This window comes from Phallusia mammillata, chromosome 2 (genome assembly GCF_965637545.1).
Source record: "Phallusia mammillata chromosome 2, kaPhaMamm4.hap1.1, whole genome shotgun sequence".
Lineage (NCBI taxonomy): Eukaryota > Metazoa > Chordata > Ascidiacea > Phlebobranchia > Ascidiidae > Phallusia > Phallusia mammillata.
The window spans coordinates 6,624,195-6,642,583 of NC_137253.1; the positions used below are offsets into that span (position 1 = coordinate 6,624,195).

The 18,389-nt window shown below is 37.1% G+C and overlaps 2 protein-coding genes across 2 annotated transcripts in view; both read left to right on the forward strand.

Annotated features, from left to right (window-relative positions):
* The first annotated feature begins 2,880 nt into the window (after positions 1-2,880).
* On the forward strand, positions 2,881-17,084 carry LOC145214791 (sushi, von Willebrand factor type A, EGF and pentraxin domain-containing protein 1-like). The gene is made up of 17 exons (XM_080083396.1): positions 2,881-2,935; positions 3,142-3,258; positions 4,196-4,384; positions 5,148-5,324; positions 6,558-6,737; positions 7,639-7,752; positions 8,670-8,846; positions 9,521-9,697; positions 10,403-10,612; positions 11,177-11,356; positions 12,326-12,517; positions 12,952-13,140; positions 13,844-14,006; positions 14,560-14,689; positions 14,927-15,080; positions 15,433-15,543; positions 16,456-17,084. The coding sequence occupies exons 1-17, from the start codon at positions 2,881-2,883 to the stop codon at positions 16,599-16,601; spliced, it is 2,661 nt and encodes an 886-aa protein (XP_079939522.1). The 3' UTR covers positions 16,602-17,084.
* Positions 17,085-17,903: 819 nt separating this feature from the next.
* Positions 17,904-18,389, forward strand: part of LOC145212881 (complement factor H-like) — an 8,900-nt gene continuing 8,414 nt past the window's right edge. The window contains exon 1 of the mRNA XM_080081128.1: positions 17,904-18,018. Coding sequence (XP_079937254.1) covers positions 17,904-18,018 — 115 coding nt within the window. The remainder of the gene's footprint in view (positions 18,019-18,389) is intronic.

Below are 18,389 nucleotides of genomic sequence, written 5' to 3' on the forward strand. Positions count from 1 at the left end.
CGTTCACCATGTTTTTTGGCCAGTGATAAAGTTGCCATTTAAATAAATTGTGCCAAAATTTGCCCAATCCTAACGACATGAGTAAATTATGTTTCAATATTCTTTATAGAATCCAGAGTGCCTTCGAGCTGCAACATGACAATTGAACCATCGACGAGTCAATCAGAATATCTCACGATACAAGAGTAAAAAAAATATCTTCGCCAACTCAACTCAATTTTATGATCTAAAATATAACGAATGTAATCGCAACTTTTCCGCAGCGTTGTTATCACTTCCTTGTTATCGCCAAACGTTGCTAACAGTTTGTGCACAATAGATGCTTATACAGCAGTAAACATAATCCGGAACAGTTTGGATCAAAAAAATGTCCAGATTAGTCGAAGATCCGGATTAACGGATGTTGATTGGTTAAAGCTTTGCCACATTACAAACCATTTGTATCTAAAGCTTTGTCCGAATTGTTCGAAGATCCGGAATAACCGAATCCGGTTTGCTGTATCTATATGGTAGACTTGTTCTATAAAAAAATTAATTATCACAACGTATCTTTTGTTAGATGCTTTAATAGAAATGTTTTGTGAGCAGGAATTTTCGCCCAAAACGATTGGCAGCCGTTGAGCAGAAATATGACCTGACACATTACTTCCTTAATTAGCCACTAAGCTTAATAGCGCCCTCTTTGTCCAGATTTCTATTTCTGCTTTTTTCTTGCTTCAAAAGTTTACAAATTTTGTGCACAGTTTTTTTCCAACAAAATTGAACTGTTTAATTTGACATGCAAATATGTAGCGTTTCCAAACGCATGCATTGTGTGAAATTGTTCAGTCTTTGTGTGCGCGTGTGTTTTTTTTTTTCAGAATCCATTGTTAACAACAGGCCTAACGAGATTATGTCACTAAACCGGAATCGTCCCGCAACTGCAGTACTAGTAAATTTTTAGGCTGCTGTCAATTTACAACCACCAGTTTTTTTACAGGTCATCATTTAACAATTAGCATCAAAAGTTTGCCGGCCTTGGGTCTACATATAAGTATTGCTCTTCCAGAGGTTTTATTATACATCTGGATAAAGAAGCGTCGTTTTTCCTTTCTAATGACAAAAGTTGATGCCAATGTGCATTGTTCTGCTCGGAAACAAAACCGTTGGATTGGCCCGCTATAGCACTGCATTAAAATGACAAGCACAGTACATTTAAACCAGGGTTGCACAACTTACGACCGTGAACATTTATACTAAAAAATATGTACTGGCAGCCGCGACGTAAACAAAACGTTTTTGCTAAATGTTTGTAAGTCATTAGTTGGGCTGGAAAAATACTAAAAGCTTAATAGCCATGTGTGACAGCATTGTTGTACGGCTATTGTGTTCAACTTCAACACAACCCTTTGTTTAATAAGCTGCGTTTCCTCCTGCCCGCCGCAGGTTGTATGGGGTTTATGGCTTTTGCTAGCGTTAAAAAAAGTCGTATTGGTAGGGGCTACTCTAAAATACGCAATCTACGCAATCTACGCAATCTACGCAATCTACGCAATCCATACGCAATCTACAAAAAAAACTAACTAAGATGTTGACGGTTAGGGCTATTATGGTCTATGTAAGGGTTTATAATAAAAATAACTATAGAATTTAATCTGAGATAACTTTTTGGGCTTAAAAGTGTTAATATGCCACACCATACGGTATTTAGTACCACTCTTAACACACATGTGAATATTAAGCCTAAACTGGGCATCTAAAACTAAATTATATAGTTAATTTTATTATCAACCCTCACCCAGACCCTAAAATCCCTAACCGTCAACATTTTTAAAGTTGGATACGTTTTATAAGCAGATTGCGTATGCGTAGCTTGCGTATTTTAGAGGAGCACTATTGGTAGGGCATCTGTCGATGTTTGCAATATAAAAAAAACATTTGACACCGACTTAAAAGGTATAGTTAATAAAACCATGAGTTTTAACAATTGCTGTGCCCACTTTCAATGCACCTTTACATAGGAAGTTATCCTTGTGAATAAACAAGCCTGCCGAACAATAGTTACCGGCTCTCGGAGGAAACAATATGCCATCGGTTAGCGCTTCCGTGATTTTTTCAACAGAACGAAGCATTCTTCCGCAATGCGGAGGATTTCGACCAATCAGAAACCAGGATTAGGAGTAGTCACTGCTGCGCTGGCGTGTAGAAAACAGGAGCTAGGGATGTTTTTTCGATCATTTAGTTGTGTGTTGCGAGAGGTAGGTGGCGTTTCAAAGCCACCGTTGGCGCAAAGTAAACTTCGCAGGAAAATAAATCATTAGGGTGAATTTTAAATCATCAATATTGACTTCGCATTGTACGTACGTGATACGTGTTGCAGTGTTCTGTTTGTAAAACGCTCAAGAAGTAGACTAAAACACGGTTAATGCATTGAAGAACTTGTTAATTACACAGCCCCTTAAAAACGTTTTCTACAGCAGGGGTTTCAAACATGCGGCCTCCACGAGTTTTAGTGCGAAAATACTTTTAGAAGTTATGTGTTTACTCTGGCGGAATACCCTGTCAGACCAGTGAGTTTACACAATACAATCATCTCATATAAGTGATATATGCAACGTTTTAATAGGATGATCCAAATAGCTCAGCAGCCCATCTTTAGAACCAGCAATTGCGATTATCGCGACATTGTATGTTTGTTATTTATTGTGATACTGTTCTTTAATGTAGTTAATGGCAGTAATGAACATTTTGCTGTCTTAATTCAAAGTTTATTTTGGCCCTCAAAAGTTTTTTAGATTGACACCCCTGTACTACAGTGTTTATTTTGTGGTTAAAAAATTTGTTTGTTTTCAGCGTCTTAAAACACTGTATTAGAGAACAATATAAATTTAAGCAAAGAGCATGAAGATTTATCTTCTTGTCCTGGTAGCCTTGTTTGGCAAAGTCTTTTGTCAAGGTAAGTGGGTTACGTCACGAGCACCGACGTTTACATCAACACAAACAGCTAAGCGTTTAATTTGTTTGTTTGTAAAAACACAATTGTCGCAAAACATGCTTAAAAAATTTCTTGATTTAAAACGTGATTTTTTATCTCCGCTCTTCTACCCCATGCAATTAAAATGGTTAAAAAATAGATTTTACAAAATTCTTTTGGTTTTTTAGATTGTACAGATACTTTGGATCAAAGTATATGTGACATTTACTATTCTGCCGGATTTTGTGTTCAACAAAACATTCAGGACGTGTGTGGCAAAACATGCAACCCTTCCCAGTGCTCCGGTAAGGATACAATTGTTCATTTGACACGTTGTTTACGCATAACTGTCAGATTCCACAATTGGGCACGAATATGTTTTCTGCTCAATATACAGTTGCAACGTCACAAAGTGCTCATCCAATGTATCTAATGCTGTTCACAGGGTTTCTCAGTCTACGCTGGGAAATTGTGTGTATGCACAGACGCAGAAAAATTACCTCGCTAGCCTTTACTGATTAAATAATTTGAAAAAAGCTTCGCACATATATATGCAGTGGTGGGATTAAGCCGGTTCGCACCTGTTGTATAAAACCGTCTCACGAAATTTTATGAGATCAGCGGACCGGTTAGCATTACTGGTTACTGTCAATGGACTTTTCGTAACAGAACCGGCTGAAGATATGATTTTTGTGACAGAACCGGCTGAACAAATATTTGAATCCCACCACTGTATATATGGTTTCATTTCGTTCATAATGACAATCCCGTCTGTGTTTGTTGGTGTGGCCAAGTATAGAAAAATATGTTTGATAATAAGTCAGATTGAATACATTTATACTGGCAGCGGACCTCAAGCGTCCATGCAGACAAGCGACCACGGTATACTTACTCATAAATCATAGTATGCCAGGCCCATTGAAGGCGTTCTACCGAACGATTGTTTGATAATGTTTACTCTATTGTTTAAGTTACTCTGTAACTTTTGAGCGTAATAGCTGTGAGCCAGGGTTAATTTTCGGCTCTGTTTTTATTTCAGTACAAAAAGTTATTCAAAGAAACGTAGTTTTGTTGAAATGACCAGCCACTTTTTTTATATATTAACCTATACATACGCTAAACTCACAGTGCAACTTTGCAAGTGTAATGTTTATTTTATTTTTATTTTTTTTACAGTAAATTGTATTGTTAATCATGGTATTAATAACGCAAGGGCTAATCAGGTCTTTTTCAATTTCGCAGACGTTGAATGTACCGGCTTGCCACTGATTCCGTCAGATGGCAGCAACACTCCTTCTGGAACTACTTTTGCTGCTGGAACCATTGTTACCTATAACTGCAGCGATAACTATGTTCTGGTAGGTCCTGAAGTGAACATCTGCTTGCAAAATGGAAACTGGAACGAGACCACGGCGCCCACTTGTGAGCCAGGTACATGGTAAAATATGTTTTTCATAAAAGTTTTCTGTACTTGGTAAGTATGAAAAGCCTGGGCATACGCGAAGGTTGCACTTTTTGTAAAGACGTTTTGTAAAGATATTTAAGACGTTTTCGAAGTAACAGTTTGAAACAGCTGTAAAAAAACGCTCAAGAATTTGCAAAAGCTGTATGTTAACAGTTGTTTGGGTCAGAGTTGTAAGTCGAGCTGGATTCGGGCTTAGGTTTCTTCTAAAATCGGGCCTGATTTGGGCCTGACTTTACACTCTGAGTCAGTATTTTTTTCATGAAATTTAATTACCTAAAAGGAGCTAGTTGCTGGACCTGGTCTTATGCCAAAAATGCCTTGTTCAAAACCGATTGGCCATTATTGTCTATATTTGTTGTCTTGGCCTTTCTTGATCTTGTGATTGTTGTCTTGGTCTTTTCGAAAGCTTTTAATACAAAGACCTGAACGGGAAAAAAACTTTCGGGCCTAAACGAGCTTCTCAAAAACGAATCGGGTTCGGGTTCGGGTTCGGGTTCGGGCTCAAACTTCAGGCCCGTTTGCAACTCTGATTTAAGGAATAATGACACATCGTCCATGAAAAGTTCCGTAAGTGACAAACTGCATAAGTGTTTCTAAAACCAGTTTTTACTACCCCAGAATAATAACAACACGGATTAAAACTTTATGTGAAAATCTTATTCCAATACACGTTGTTGATAACCTGTTTATTGTCGTGCTTAGAATTAATCTCTAAATGACTTTATCTAGAATGCCCCGCACCAGCAACCGATCCTGAACTTTCGATTTCTCCTAGTGGACCTTACAAGAGTGGCGATACAATCTATTATGATTGCATTGACTCCACTGCTACAGTATCTGGTCCACTGAGCAGTACGTGCAATGGTACGCACTGGAGCTTGACTGATCTTCCGGACTGCGAAACATGTAAGTTATTAGTTATTACTAGTGAATAAATAGTGTATAAAAGCATGAGGGCAATAAATAAAACTGTGTTGCATGAGTTGGTCAATGTGAAATAAAGTAATGCCCACAGCAAAGCCAAACCAAAATCAAGCAAGTTAAGTTCATGCTTGAATCCGAATCTAACAAGTAGGCCTATTCCACTACTTACAATTGTGAACTTCTTTTTTTATTTTGATTTGGTTCGTAACCATTACTATAAACTTTATATCGACAACAAGATGATAACATAGGTACAGTATACAGTATACACGGACTTATAAAGTAATTTAATCATAAACATTCATGGCAAAGTACTGGTTTATACAGAATACATCGTGCAGACGTTTCAACAATCTCCGTTGTCATCATCAGTGCAGGTTGTCAATCAAGCTTGTTGAACGTCCGCACAATGTATTCTATATACACCAGTGATTTGGCATGAATGTTTATGATTAAAGGATTTTAACTATTTCGTAGACTAAATCCCACTCTGTATTTTCTGTTAAATATCCTGTACATCAGTGGTTATATCACTGATGATGGCTTGTATGCATTGCCGTTGGTAAAAATATCTGTCATTTTTATGTAGCTAAAGACCTCGCGAATGTCATTCTAAATCAGCGCTGAACCGTGTCGAACTCTGGGATGGGTCGAACCAGTATAAAAAATAGGGTGTACGGCCTTCAAAAGTGTAAAAGTTTTGCTGTATTTGAAGTAGACCATAAGAAAACTAAAAAATCTTAAACCAAAGAAACAACAATTTTGCAACCCTAAAAACATTTTTTTCTACTTTTAGTTACAGCAAACGGCTTCCCTCAATTTTTTTTCTCACTTACCCCCTGTCATTGTTGAATGGTCCGACCCATTTCTCAGTCCGTCGCGCTTTAGTGCTAATTAAAAGGACTTACCGTTCTAATTTATATCGGAATAATTATTACATTCCCGTTCTCATATAATTATATAAACATATATGTTTACATACAGGGTAAATTTTGGTCCAACAACTGCGTTAAAAATTTTTCACCATTGGCGCCTCGTAGTCATGAGCATTAACCGAAACGTTATATAAAGCATGCCGATTTTTCTAATTGGGCCGTTATATTCAAACTGATAAACTGATCCGTGCATAGTGTTCCTTATAGGTTTTTGGTTTTAGGCTATTCTCAACATATCTTTCAGCAACAAGCAACAACTGTTTTCACTTACCGTTTACAGCTGATGCATGCGGCCCACCACCAATGATTGCAAGCGGTGGCATCAACCCAGAAAGCAGAGACTACGCAAATGGTGACTCCGTATCTTATGCATGCAACCCGCGACGTTTGATGGTCGGTTTTGGAATTAACACATGCTCAGAAGGAGAATGGTCAAACGCTGCCCCCTTCTGCTATCAAGGTGGGGAAAACACGGTTTTCGCTTCTCAAAGTTTTGTCACGGCTTGCAAAAACAATGTAGAGTAGATACCTACGCGACCCTGGCAAATCCGCGACAAAGTGCTTCAGCAAACACCCAAAACATCGCATATCTTTTGTTCTGGAACAGGTAGAAAGGTAAAATTTCACAACTGTACTAAATCGAGCACGCAGAATTTGTTTTGCTGCAAAACCCCAAAAATTGCATTTTATTTTTGTGTCAAAATATTTTTTTGGTAACTTAAAATTAAAAAAAGATTTTGGTAACTTATAATAAAACGGAAAAAATAAAGTATTGCTATTTTTTTCCAAAGCCTTACGGTTCCAAAAATTTAAGTGGTATGCGCCAAACACAGGGGCTGTTAGTAAAAAAATGCAATTTTGTTGAAAAAGAAGCAGCGCTTTAAATACCCTTCCAATGATTGAGCCGTTTGTTGCGCTTTGTAACAATCCACGATAGCGCATTTGCTTCCGCCTTAGTGCTTGTTTATGACAGGAGTGTCTTAATGGCGAATTACGGATTAAATGCGGACCACGACTGTATGGCTCGTCATTATTGGGATTAGGTTTTGGCGACTAGCGACTTCACGCAAAGCTTTCCATGGAATATTATTTACCATAAAAAAGAAAGCATATGTTGCGCTGACGCAACAAAATTTCACAGTTTTCTCTAATGTATTTGTGTTCCAATTCTACGGATAAAAACTTTGCAAAAATTTTGGCTCGCGGGCGTCTTAACCTAAAAACAATTGACCACTGTTAAAAAAATCCTGACACACCTGGTTTATCCAACAATAAGTTGGCCTATAGCCTATTTAAAGGTTTATTGACAACTTGTAAACATTTAAACAACATTGATTTGAAACACACATTTCGTTTTGTAGATTGTGTCGACCAACAGGATTGTTCAGTCAACGTTGAGTTTGGCTACTGCGGATTTCCTTCTTATGCTGAGTACAATGAAGAATACTGCACAAAATCTTGTGATCTTTGCCTCAGTAAGTTAAAATGGTTTTCAGGCTATATCTGACGAGTTATTTACCTAAAACCAAGGTAAGCTTTAACAGGCTTATCAAACTATACCTTGTTTTGGGGAACTGTATATGACTTAGGCTACTGTTGCTAGGCTTGGTGTACATCCACTGGTTGCCAACTTTTTACCAACACTTTGCCTCACTTTTCATTTTTATTTCTTTCCGATATTCCACACAATACATAGACCAGAGGTGCACAACCTGCGGCCGTACGGCCGCATGCGGCCGAATAGACGATTTTGTGCAGCCGTGAACATGTTTATTAAAATATATGCACTGGCGGCCGTGACGTAAAAAACTCTTTTGCTAAATATTTTGACTTTCTAACTGCAATAAATAGATTTTGTAAGACTGTAAAGAATATTACCAGCCTAATAACCCTGTGCATAACACTTTATATACGCCTATTGTGTGCAAACATGCAAATGAACAGTCATCTCTTGCGTCACAATATAGATTATGACGTCATAAATAGCTCAGACTGGTCGTCAGACTGTTCAATCTGTGGATCAAGTTTTAAATTATCTGGGCTTTTTAGACGCCATTAGATGGTTTATGTATGTGGGACAAGCCCTATTTTCACAGAATAAATTTAAAAACCAAAAACAAGCAGGTAATTGGCGGCCGTTGATGAAATAAGGATCTGCGATGCGGCCGTCTTTGCAAAAAGGTTGTGCACCCCTGACATAGACAATGCTACATTAAACAAACTTTATAAGGGTGATTATAACTTCAAGACTGCAAAAGTTTTTTCATAAACTGGATGCAAAATCGAGTAAAATTCCACTTGACGTGGCAAAATCTGTTTAAAAACCGCTGTGTTAAACCCAAGCCATAAACAAATTATTTAAGTTTAAACCAATCAATGTTTTCACGCAAAGATTGCCCTGCACCCCCGGCCGGCGACGGCGTGACTGTTTCTCCTGCTGGTCCATACGTACAAGGACAGATTGTCAACTACACTTGCGAAAATGGAAACCTTTTCGGTTACAACCAAAATCTATGTTTGGATGATGAGACTTGGTTTGACACAGTGGGGCCGATCTGCTCTCAAACAGGTACGCTGTTATACAGTAGATTAGATGCACTCCTAAAAGACATCCTTCGATTTTGGACTTATAAACAATAAACACTATAAATGACGAAAAAATACAACTTTTTCTTCCCAGTAGTGCACTATACAGAGATTAAATAAAGCTGTTCGACTTACACTGACTTGTTTTATGAATGGTTCATACGTCATTTCCGCTCATTGTTTTCCTTACACCCATCCTATACGCAGCCTGTAGTGTTAGCACCCTAGAGACTAGAATTGTCTATTTACACAAGTACAAGTTGCATTCAATTCCTCCTTTCAAGTTTTAACATTTCACCCCAAAGTGACTTTGTTGGCATCCTAAATGATATGCGTGTTTATAGTTAAGTAATAATTTAACCTGTTACACTGCTTGTTTTTTACTATCATGCCATTCTCTTAAAATCAAGCCTTTCCAACACTAAAATTCTAATACTGAACTAGCTGTCTCCTCCTTATAATTGATATCCTCACAAACCACTATTACACAAAAAAATCTTGGCACGCGAAGTCATTGCCAAATAGGAATAACAAGCAAATTGCCACACGTCGCTTAAAAGGTTGCCGACCCCTGACATAGGCTATACACTTAGATGTGAAACACACAAAAATGACCAACCTTAACAATAAAAGTAATTAACAATTTTACTACCACAGACTGCATCAATCTTCCAACGGACCCGAACGGTGTAAACACGCCGGCTGGCACAAATCATGACAACGGGACAGTGGTGAAATACAACTGTTCAGAGGGTTATTTAAGACTGCCCCCGTATGAAAATACGTGCAATGACGGCGTTTGGTCAGAGTCGGAAGCTGGACAATGTCTGTTAGGCAAGTGAACTGTTTTGCAACTCTTCATTGAAATTCTTTTTTTGCTTGCACCTGTCGACGGAAAGCTTTGCATAAGGTGGCTAATGTAACCACAGGCACCAAATCAACGAACCACTTTAAAGTTCCGGTCAATCCCGTTTCTTTTTCTATGAGAGAAAAACTAAAACTTAAAGCGACACGAAATAGCACTTAAATAAACGGAACATACCTAATCTTTGGTTAGAGAGGTTTGGGCATTAAATTCGTCTGTAAAAATCCGAATGAGACCTGTACAACAGACAAACATTATCAGGAATAGAAATAAACACTAGAAAACATGGGATGAAGCCATACTTACCAGCACAATGTAAAAATGCAGCTTTAATCAGCTCGGTGAAAATCAGTAATTTATAGTTCACTAGCTGCTAAATAAAACACCAGTGTTTAAAATAAACTCTATGCTTGAGATCTTAAATAACTGCTTGCTTAAAGCGCACAGGAAAAACAAAAACCGAGGTCTACTTTTTTCACACAATATTTTTGTGTTTCTTTGTCTTGGTAAGGCCGAAACTGTGTAATGCTTTTTCGACACAATGCCTACACTGTTTACAATGTATTGGCCCATTGCATTAATAGTCGGCAGAAATCAGCAGCGTCAACCAAGATCATTGATTACAATTGAGCCACGTATCATTTTGTTCTAATCCTTTTCTTTTTTTCGAGCAGTTTGTGATTTTGATCCAGACTTTGACATAAAACTTGGATTCAACCTTATTGTCCCTGATGCGCTTTTACCTTACGAGGATCAAATTGGCACTTTGGTTCCCGGAGTTGTACTCAATTTCAATTGCACCATGGGTCGTCTCGAAGGCGTTTCCACCCTTGAGTGTCTTTCAAACGGCTCGATTTCTGCCCCATTCCCAGTCTGTCTTGCAGGTTGGTTAAATATATTTTCCTATCAGGAAATCGATCTAGTTCTTCACTGAGACACATTTTGGCTTGCTTAAGGTGTTTTCAATTAAAATCTACTTTGCGCTTATTATTGCGTAGTTTAAACGTACGGTATTCGAATGTGCAGTTTTAGCGTCCACTAAAAATTTTGCATGTCTCATTTATCGTTTTCATAGATATGCTCGAAGAGCGTGTGTATGAGATATTGTGCACCTTACCAGCAATAATACTCAAATATTGTCAAAACCAACGCAAAGGAAGCTACAAAGGAAACGATTTTAAACGACGTATTTTAACAAGCTGTGTGAGTTGTACGAACTGGGGCACGGCAGCGATATTTACCTCTTTACAACCGATTCAATAGTGATTATAATTCCACTATGCAACTGTTTTTCGCACAATTGGTTCTTTGTTTTTTATTATATTCTTCACTTTTTTTTGACTTAAATTTTTAATCAATATTCTGCATAGACGTATAGGTTTTAAACCCGGTTCCGGCTGAAACGTTAAACTAGAAATCCTGCAGTAGTTTTAATCATTGCTTTGCAGAATGTGACCCGTTCCCAGCTTTAGACGAATTGCTTGAACTAACCTATAATGAACCACTCCACCACACTGAAGAAGTATTTCTTCAATGCGCAGGCTTAGCTATGATGGATGGTGCAAACACCCTGACATGCCTCGAAAATGGTTCTTGGGCGGGAGTTGTATTCCCGACCTGTACTGCAGGTAAGGATAACTTCTATTTTGCTGCGTGGTTTACAAACTGATTGAACGTTTGTATTTTTTAAGTAATATGCACGTTTAAACGCTTTTTAACTGTTTAACTGTTTATGACGTCACCATTTGTTCTGTTACGTTGCTTGTTGCCTGTTTATTTAATTGTTTTCACATAATAGCCGTACAATAGTCCGAAACGTGTGGCTACTGGGCAGTAAATCTTAAAACACTATACCTCACGGTTGATCCACATTTACCTAATTTTCGGTAGGGGACGCAATGAGCACTTTTACCAATCGTAAACAATATATCTCTAGAAATGTTGGCGTTAAAGGCTTTTGGAGTTGGATGTTAACATTTAAATTTCAATAAGATAAGAAAACCTTACATCCTTACATCCCTACCCTTCTACTCTTCAGCTGCAAAATAAATAATTCGGCTCTTTGCGCCATCTAATAAAAATTAGCTAAATGTTTGTTTCCTGTGAGGTATGGTAGAGCTACCATACAGGAACTTACCTTGAAAAGTTTGCGTATTTCTGATAGGTGGCGCAACAGAGCCTAAGTGTTTGCATTGGCAATACTTGTAGAAACTACAAACATTGCCACTGTAAACGTAAATACTCTGTTGCGCCACCTATCGGAAATTAGCAGGCCTGTGATGTGAGTTCCAGTGCTTTACCGTGAGGTATGGTGTTAGTAGCTCTACTGTACTGGGCGAGTAATATACATTTTCTTTCAAACCAAATCCACTGCAAACAGTTATTTTTAAATAAAAAAACAAATGTCCACCAAAGACATTTTTTTCAATTCTCGGTCGCCAGTATATATATTTTAATCCGCAGGACACTTAAATACTAGTCGGTGTGATCGGTTATTTTATCAAAAAGAAGTTTCACAGCTGTAATAACAGATGGTGTTTCTAAGACAACTATGTATCATGGCATTCACATCTAAAATATGTATTTTTTCCCGACAGAATGCGGTCCTGCTCCTATCAGTAATGCACTCGAACTAATCACCGACCCTGGTACCACAACAGAGGGGTCTATGATTGAATACGGTTGCATCAATGGAACTATTATGGGAGATGCCACATCCACATGTGAATCGAGTGGAAATTGGAGCATTACACTAGCTAACCTGCCAACCTGTGTTATTGAGGCTCAACGTGGGTTATATTCTTTGTATCATGCACATGTTGTACATCTAATAAGCAATCACAGTTAAACGTTGTTTGGAAACCAAAGTCTAGCTGTTTGTAAAAGGGTTTGAAGTAAATCTCCGAAACCAGATAGTTATTTATTTTTGCAACTTTTTTGGATGTTGCTTAATATGAAAACGCGTTTCAAGAAATACAATCATTATTGATATCGGCTGTTACTCGTTTAAATAGATTAAATGAAGTAACAATATATTTGTAAGCGAAATACATTTTTTTATTACTTGGTACCTTGTTTCTATATTTAGTATTTTACTTAAAACAGCAGTCGTTAATGACAATATTGTCTATAAAGGGAAAAACATGTCTCGTTCCCTCTACCCTTAAGTTATATTGTTAATGATTTAGCGACAAAATACAAAACCCAGAAATTATTTCACCAGCTTGTCCGGCAACTCCGCTGCTGACAAGAGGAGACTTTACCACTTCCAACACGTCAAACCCTGTTGGAACGACGATCCTCTACTTTTGCAATCCTGGATATATAAAATCAGGAACCGATGACACCAACGAGTGTATTGAAAACGGAGAATGGATGTTCCCCACTGTCACAGAAGTCTCATGTATTTCTCGTAAGTGGAGCAAAATTTAGACTAAAACACAGACATACGACTAGAAAACCTGCACTAACCTAATTAAAAAAATCAAAACCAAAAAAAGTTATAAAAATGGGTAAATATATCAATTCACGATTTTTTATTATCTGTTCATTTGTATTATTGGTCATGTTTAGCTACATAGCCGCAGGTTGTGCACCCTGCTTTAGACTAAATGCTACACATACAAATTATACTAAGTGTCTCTGTTTCAAAAAACAAAGTGAGCATTCATTGTACCACTACTCTCTGTTTGGGTTTAGTAATCTCAGCACATCATTGTCGTGTTTATGTTTCATTACATCGTCCTGTACCAAAGTATATTTCACTATTTTTTCTCTCCAAGAGCAATTAAAAGCTAACCGACATTTTACCTGGGAGACTGATTCTTAATATGGTAGGAAAGTTTCTTGCAATGATTAACGGGTTCTGGAGGATTTACCATAATTTTTAAAAAATGTAAAAACATAACAATAAACTGGCAAAAGCAGGTTGTTTAATTCCAAGTTTGTCAGATTTTTAGTTGATTTGTAAAACAGGTTCGAATGTCAGTGCTCCAGTAGCATGGGTATACAAAACATTTCTGCACACTGAATACGACAAATTAAACAGTCTATGTCTAGTGTTAACAAGTAATGTGTGTTATATCCTTGACATTGATTTTTGTTGTTTTCTGCAGCCAAGTTACTCGCGATTTTCGATGGCAATAAGGAACTGGACCAATGTCTTCAAAAGGAAACAAGTTTAGCCTCAAGCAACCCACATAGGCAGTCGTCTGCTGGTGGTGTGCTTACCCGTACAAACTTCCCCATTTACTTCGATCAAATGGACAGATTCATAGCGTAAGATAAACTCGTGTTTTGCTTTGTTTTTTCTTGCACGCTACAAAAAAAAAAAACTTTCACCCATCTAACCACACAAAACAGTTTGAAAGTAAAGTCTAGAACAATTATTATTATTATTATTAATGTTATTAGCCTCAACCTTTAACAGTTCGTGGCCTTAATAACCCCCAATCTGTGCTCCATGCTCACCATAAAACAATGACAAATTTTGTGCATTACGATTAACAATATGGGTGGCACACAAAAGACAATGTATCACATAACACCACAGAATGTCCAGGTAATCAATTTGACTGCATGCATAAGGGTGCTAAAGTTTCTGCTTTCACCCGTGTCTGTATAGAGGGTGGCTTTCTAAAAAACATATAGACAAATCCCAGTAGCCTACGTTATTTTAATTTTTATGCATCAAGTAATGTGCAAAATTGCAATACTTTAGATGCGGGTAAAATCGGTTGGATTTATCTGGAAAAAATTAGAGGCATGTTATTCATGAAGAGTTTCATTTCCTATAACTTAGTTAATAAATATTCAACACCGCGATTTACAGACTCAACCGTTGGCTTTCTGAAAACAGCAACAGTTTGTTTGCAATCCACCAGCATTCGGGAACTTGTTCAGCCAGCAACAGTTTTCATGATGTTGTGATGACTTTCGATGAAACTGACTATGAAGCAACGGTAGGATTCAGTACTGTCATATTTCAAGCAACATTGCTGTGTTTTACTTAAAATAACCAAAGTAACCGAAAAAGCACATACACTTGACATCCTTTTTTTTTGTTACACTAAAACTAAAAAACAATGTTTATGCAATAAATGTCCCTTTGTTCCAGTAACGGATGCACAACAAATGATATAAAAATATCAATCTAAATTATCGTGTTTTAACTTATAACGTTTTTACATTCATTTAAGATGAGCATGATGGAATATGCATGTAATTCCTGGACCCTTTCGCTTCTCCTCCCGTGTGCAATTGAACACCATTTCCCTATGGGAGGCGAGGCGGATGTAAATGTCACTATTATCTTCAGCGAGAATGTTGTTGGAAAAGATAGCTTCGCGTTAAGTAAGAATATTATGCCTTGATTGTAAATAAAAGACCTTTAAACAAATACTTCTTTGAGTATGATTGGCATTTTTTGAGGTACTGTGTTAGTATATCACTATAAACTGCCTTAAATTTCAGCATAGACCCATTTTGACACTTCTTCGAATGTTTTGTTTTTTTATTATTTAACCAGCTAATGGTGATTCTTTGCAGATAATTTAAACGTTTTTCCCCTCTTTGTATAATGGTAATAAGGATTCTGAACCTTTTTTGACACTTTGCATTTTTACATTGCTGTGTTGTTTTTAGTTTCATAATAAACTTAGCGCTTAAGTGTCCATGCAGGAAACTTAATTCAGTTTTTGTTCAGGTATTCCAATAACTGTGGCAGAAAATTTTCGAACAAGCAATCCCAACTTTAGGATCTTAACCATATCAACTTTACAAAGCACTGACAGCGACTATCAGGCAAACTCGGAATGTACGTATTTTGTTTCTTTTATTTGTTAATTGGTGGTGACCAGAAAAAACGATATCGTAAATTTTGTCCAGGCTACTACAGTTTAAACTATTTTTCACAATTCTGTGTTCTCAACGTAACAAATTACTTATTAAAATCAACTAAGATGTGGTACTGCAGAGCAGCAACCACGGCACATTCATAAATAAACTACATAGTACGCCAAGCCAAGTCCAGGCAATATATCGAATCAGACAGTTGCCAAGCATCCCGTGTGGCCAAAGTAGGTTTTGATTTTCGCATTGTTTGAACTGTTTCAATAGCCTTTAATTTTTATGGACCGTACCCCCTAAAAGTATAATTTGGGTCTCTTGGACCCCTTTAAATAACAATGTTTGTGCCCTGTAAAACAAATGTAAATGGCTCGTGTTAAAATTCAGTATTACTTTCGACTTTAAACAAGTCGAATAAAGTAAACTACAAACTGTAATGCTGACAAACCTCAATGTGGATGTAGAATGTTAGGGAATAAAGATATTTGCAGCACACACTCAAATCTGCGCCTAATAAAATAAAATAACTCACTGATTTTTGTGCGTCTTTCTGGTGAGGCTACACCCGTAGACCCCGGAATACAGCTCGTGGCCCCGGTTGATAATCACTGGTCTAGATCGCTCAGCACCATAACAAAACTTTATTTATTTCATTCCCTACGTAAAAAGGTGATAATGTTGCTTTCAAACATGCCTGAGGGTGGCTGCTGCGATTTTAAATCCTTGCGTTTGTTTTCACATTGACGTTTTTGCAACCTACAAGGTTTTGAAGCAGTTTTATTATTATGTGTAACTAGTGTAGAGTTTTTTGTTTTAACTTTTATGTTGCACTGCAAGAACAATACCGACCATACTACAACAAAATCCTTTTTGAACCCAGATCTCAGCGAGATTGCATGCGGATCTACTGTCACTTCCGGGTGCAAGTACTTCCTCGGTTCGATGTATGATGACGTAGAAAATGACGCAGTCTACGATTTCCTTCAAAAACTTGCAGTTGTGGAGTTTGAAAGCCAACAACCATAAGAAGCTCACTAATTATCCAAAAGCCAAAACATTTTGTTAATATCAAATTATTTTTTGAGCAATTATTAAGCACAGATTTTAGTTTATGTGTTTCTACTGATCCCCGACTGCTAAATTGCAGTTCACAAATATTACATCGATATGGTCTCTCTCCAGTGTGAGAACTAAATTGTCAGGGTTGCCATCAACATGCACTCCAAAATAAAGACAACTAAAAAATTAATTTCATACAAACAAAACAAACGTTTTTGAATAAATCTTTGTATTTACACGAGCCATTAAATATCACATGTCATATTTTTTGTCAGAAACAATCTGCTCCGGAATTGCTTTGTTCATAGAAAATACTTTGTGCATGTTACGATAGTAATATTTAAAAAGATGATCAACAAATCCTTGTCATATGGCAGATATTGTGTGCTGATGCTGTGCTGTCACAAATTGTGAACTATTATTGGAAAATAAAAGGTGTTGATATCAAAAGTTGTTTTGAGTGAATGTTCACTTGTACAAAGGAAAAGTATAGAAGTTTTACAATTGGACTTTAAGTTTTTGGCAACATTTTTAGCTGCTGAAACCCAGCAAAACTGTAAAACCAAAAAGAAAAAATGACATAATTCCTAGACTTTTTGAGAATCAAAAGTGGAAATTACAATTTTACTGTACTATTGTTTCTAATTGGCCTTTATTGAACATTTAAACAAAAATTTCAGCAAGTGTATTACACATTATGTTTGACCGCCACCAAAACAAATGTACCGTTTGGATGAATTTTTAAAAACGGACCAACAAAACTAGTTTACATTCTAAGCGCACTGGAAAAGATATGTTGTACATGCATGGAGTGTGGGTGTACATGTTTTAAAGATCTAATGCTGCTCGCAGCTGTCATCAGTGCAGTCAAAATGCTTATACATATCTCTTTACAGGTTAAAAAATTAATGCTGCGCATGAACTGGCGTTTGGTCATAGCATGAACATCAAATGTTGCTCACAGCGGTCCTTAGTGTACAGTGCCGGCAAAAAAATCTTTACGTTCGGTCGGCCAAACAAAACTTTACATGTAAATTCTGCAAAAAGTTCTTAGCTTACTGTTTCCGCCATAAGCATTGTGTTACAAAAACGCTCATAGCTATGTCATAAGCTACTGTCTGGCTACACTTTACCGCAAAGCAGTTGCTCTGCGTGCCTAATATTTATGTTGCTTTACAGCTTCGTGAATAGTAAGGTCAGTGAAACCACATAATATTTTTTATTTTCCAAAAGTTTCGAGGTCGTGCAAAATTTTATTCAAGCACTAAAATGGGTCGAAAGAAGATGCAAATGGAAGAAAAATCTTGTGCCTTGAATTTATTAGAGAATAGAGATTCTGTGATTGCTGCAGTGAGCATGAGGTTCTTTGCTGCCTTGCCACATGGTAGGTTAAGATCCTTCTGGAGTCGATGACTAATTGTCCTTTTTAAAACGTTGTGGAGACGCTCAGGGTGCTTGTTTTTTTTTCAATTCAATGGAGGTTATAGATGGATATGGGGTTACTTCATGCTTCAAAAGCTTACACTGGGCGACATTTTTCAACTTTTTTTTATTTTTTTAAAACATTTAATTGAGTTTACCTAGTTTGACTATGCTGATTCCGAATTTGCAGTCAGAATTCTTCTATCACGTCAAACGTTTTTGCAAAAATTGAATAAAAAGTTTACTCAAAAACGGTTATATTAAGGGGGCTTGTGCCCTATTAGAGGTCAAGAGCTCCGTATGTGAAACGAAACACAGTCTACAAGGCGCTTA

What these genes read in the sequence shown, in the direction of transcription:
- LOC145214791 (XM_080083396.1), top strand. Translation starts at nt 2,881, where the DNA reads ATGAAGATTTATCTTCTTGTCCTGGTAGCCTTGTTTGGCAAAGTCTTT. An exon ending in AGAAGTCTCATGTATTTCTC is followed by an intron (nt 13,141 to 13,843) that starts GTAAGTGGAGCA and finishes TGTTTTCTGCAG; the next exon opens with CCAAGTTACTCGCGATTTTC. An exon ending in CTATCAGGCAAACTCGGAAT is followed by an intron (nt 15,544 to 16,455) that starts GTACGTATTTTG and finishes TTTTGAACCCAG; the next exon opens with ATCTCAGCGAGATTGCATGC.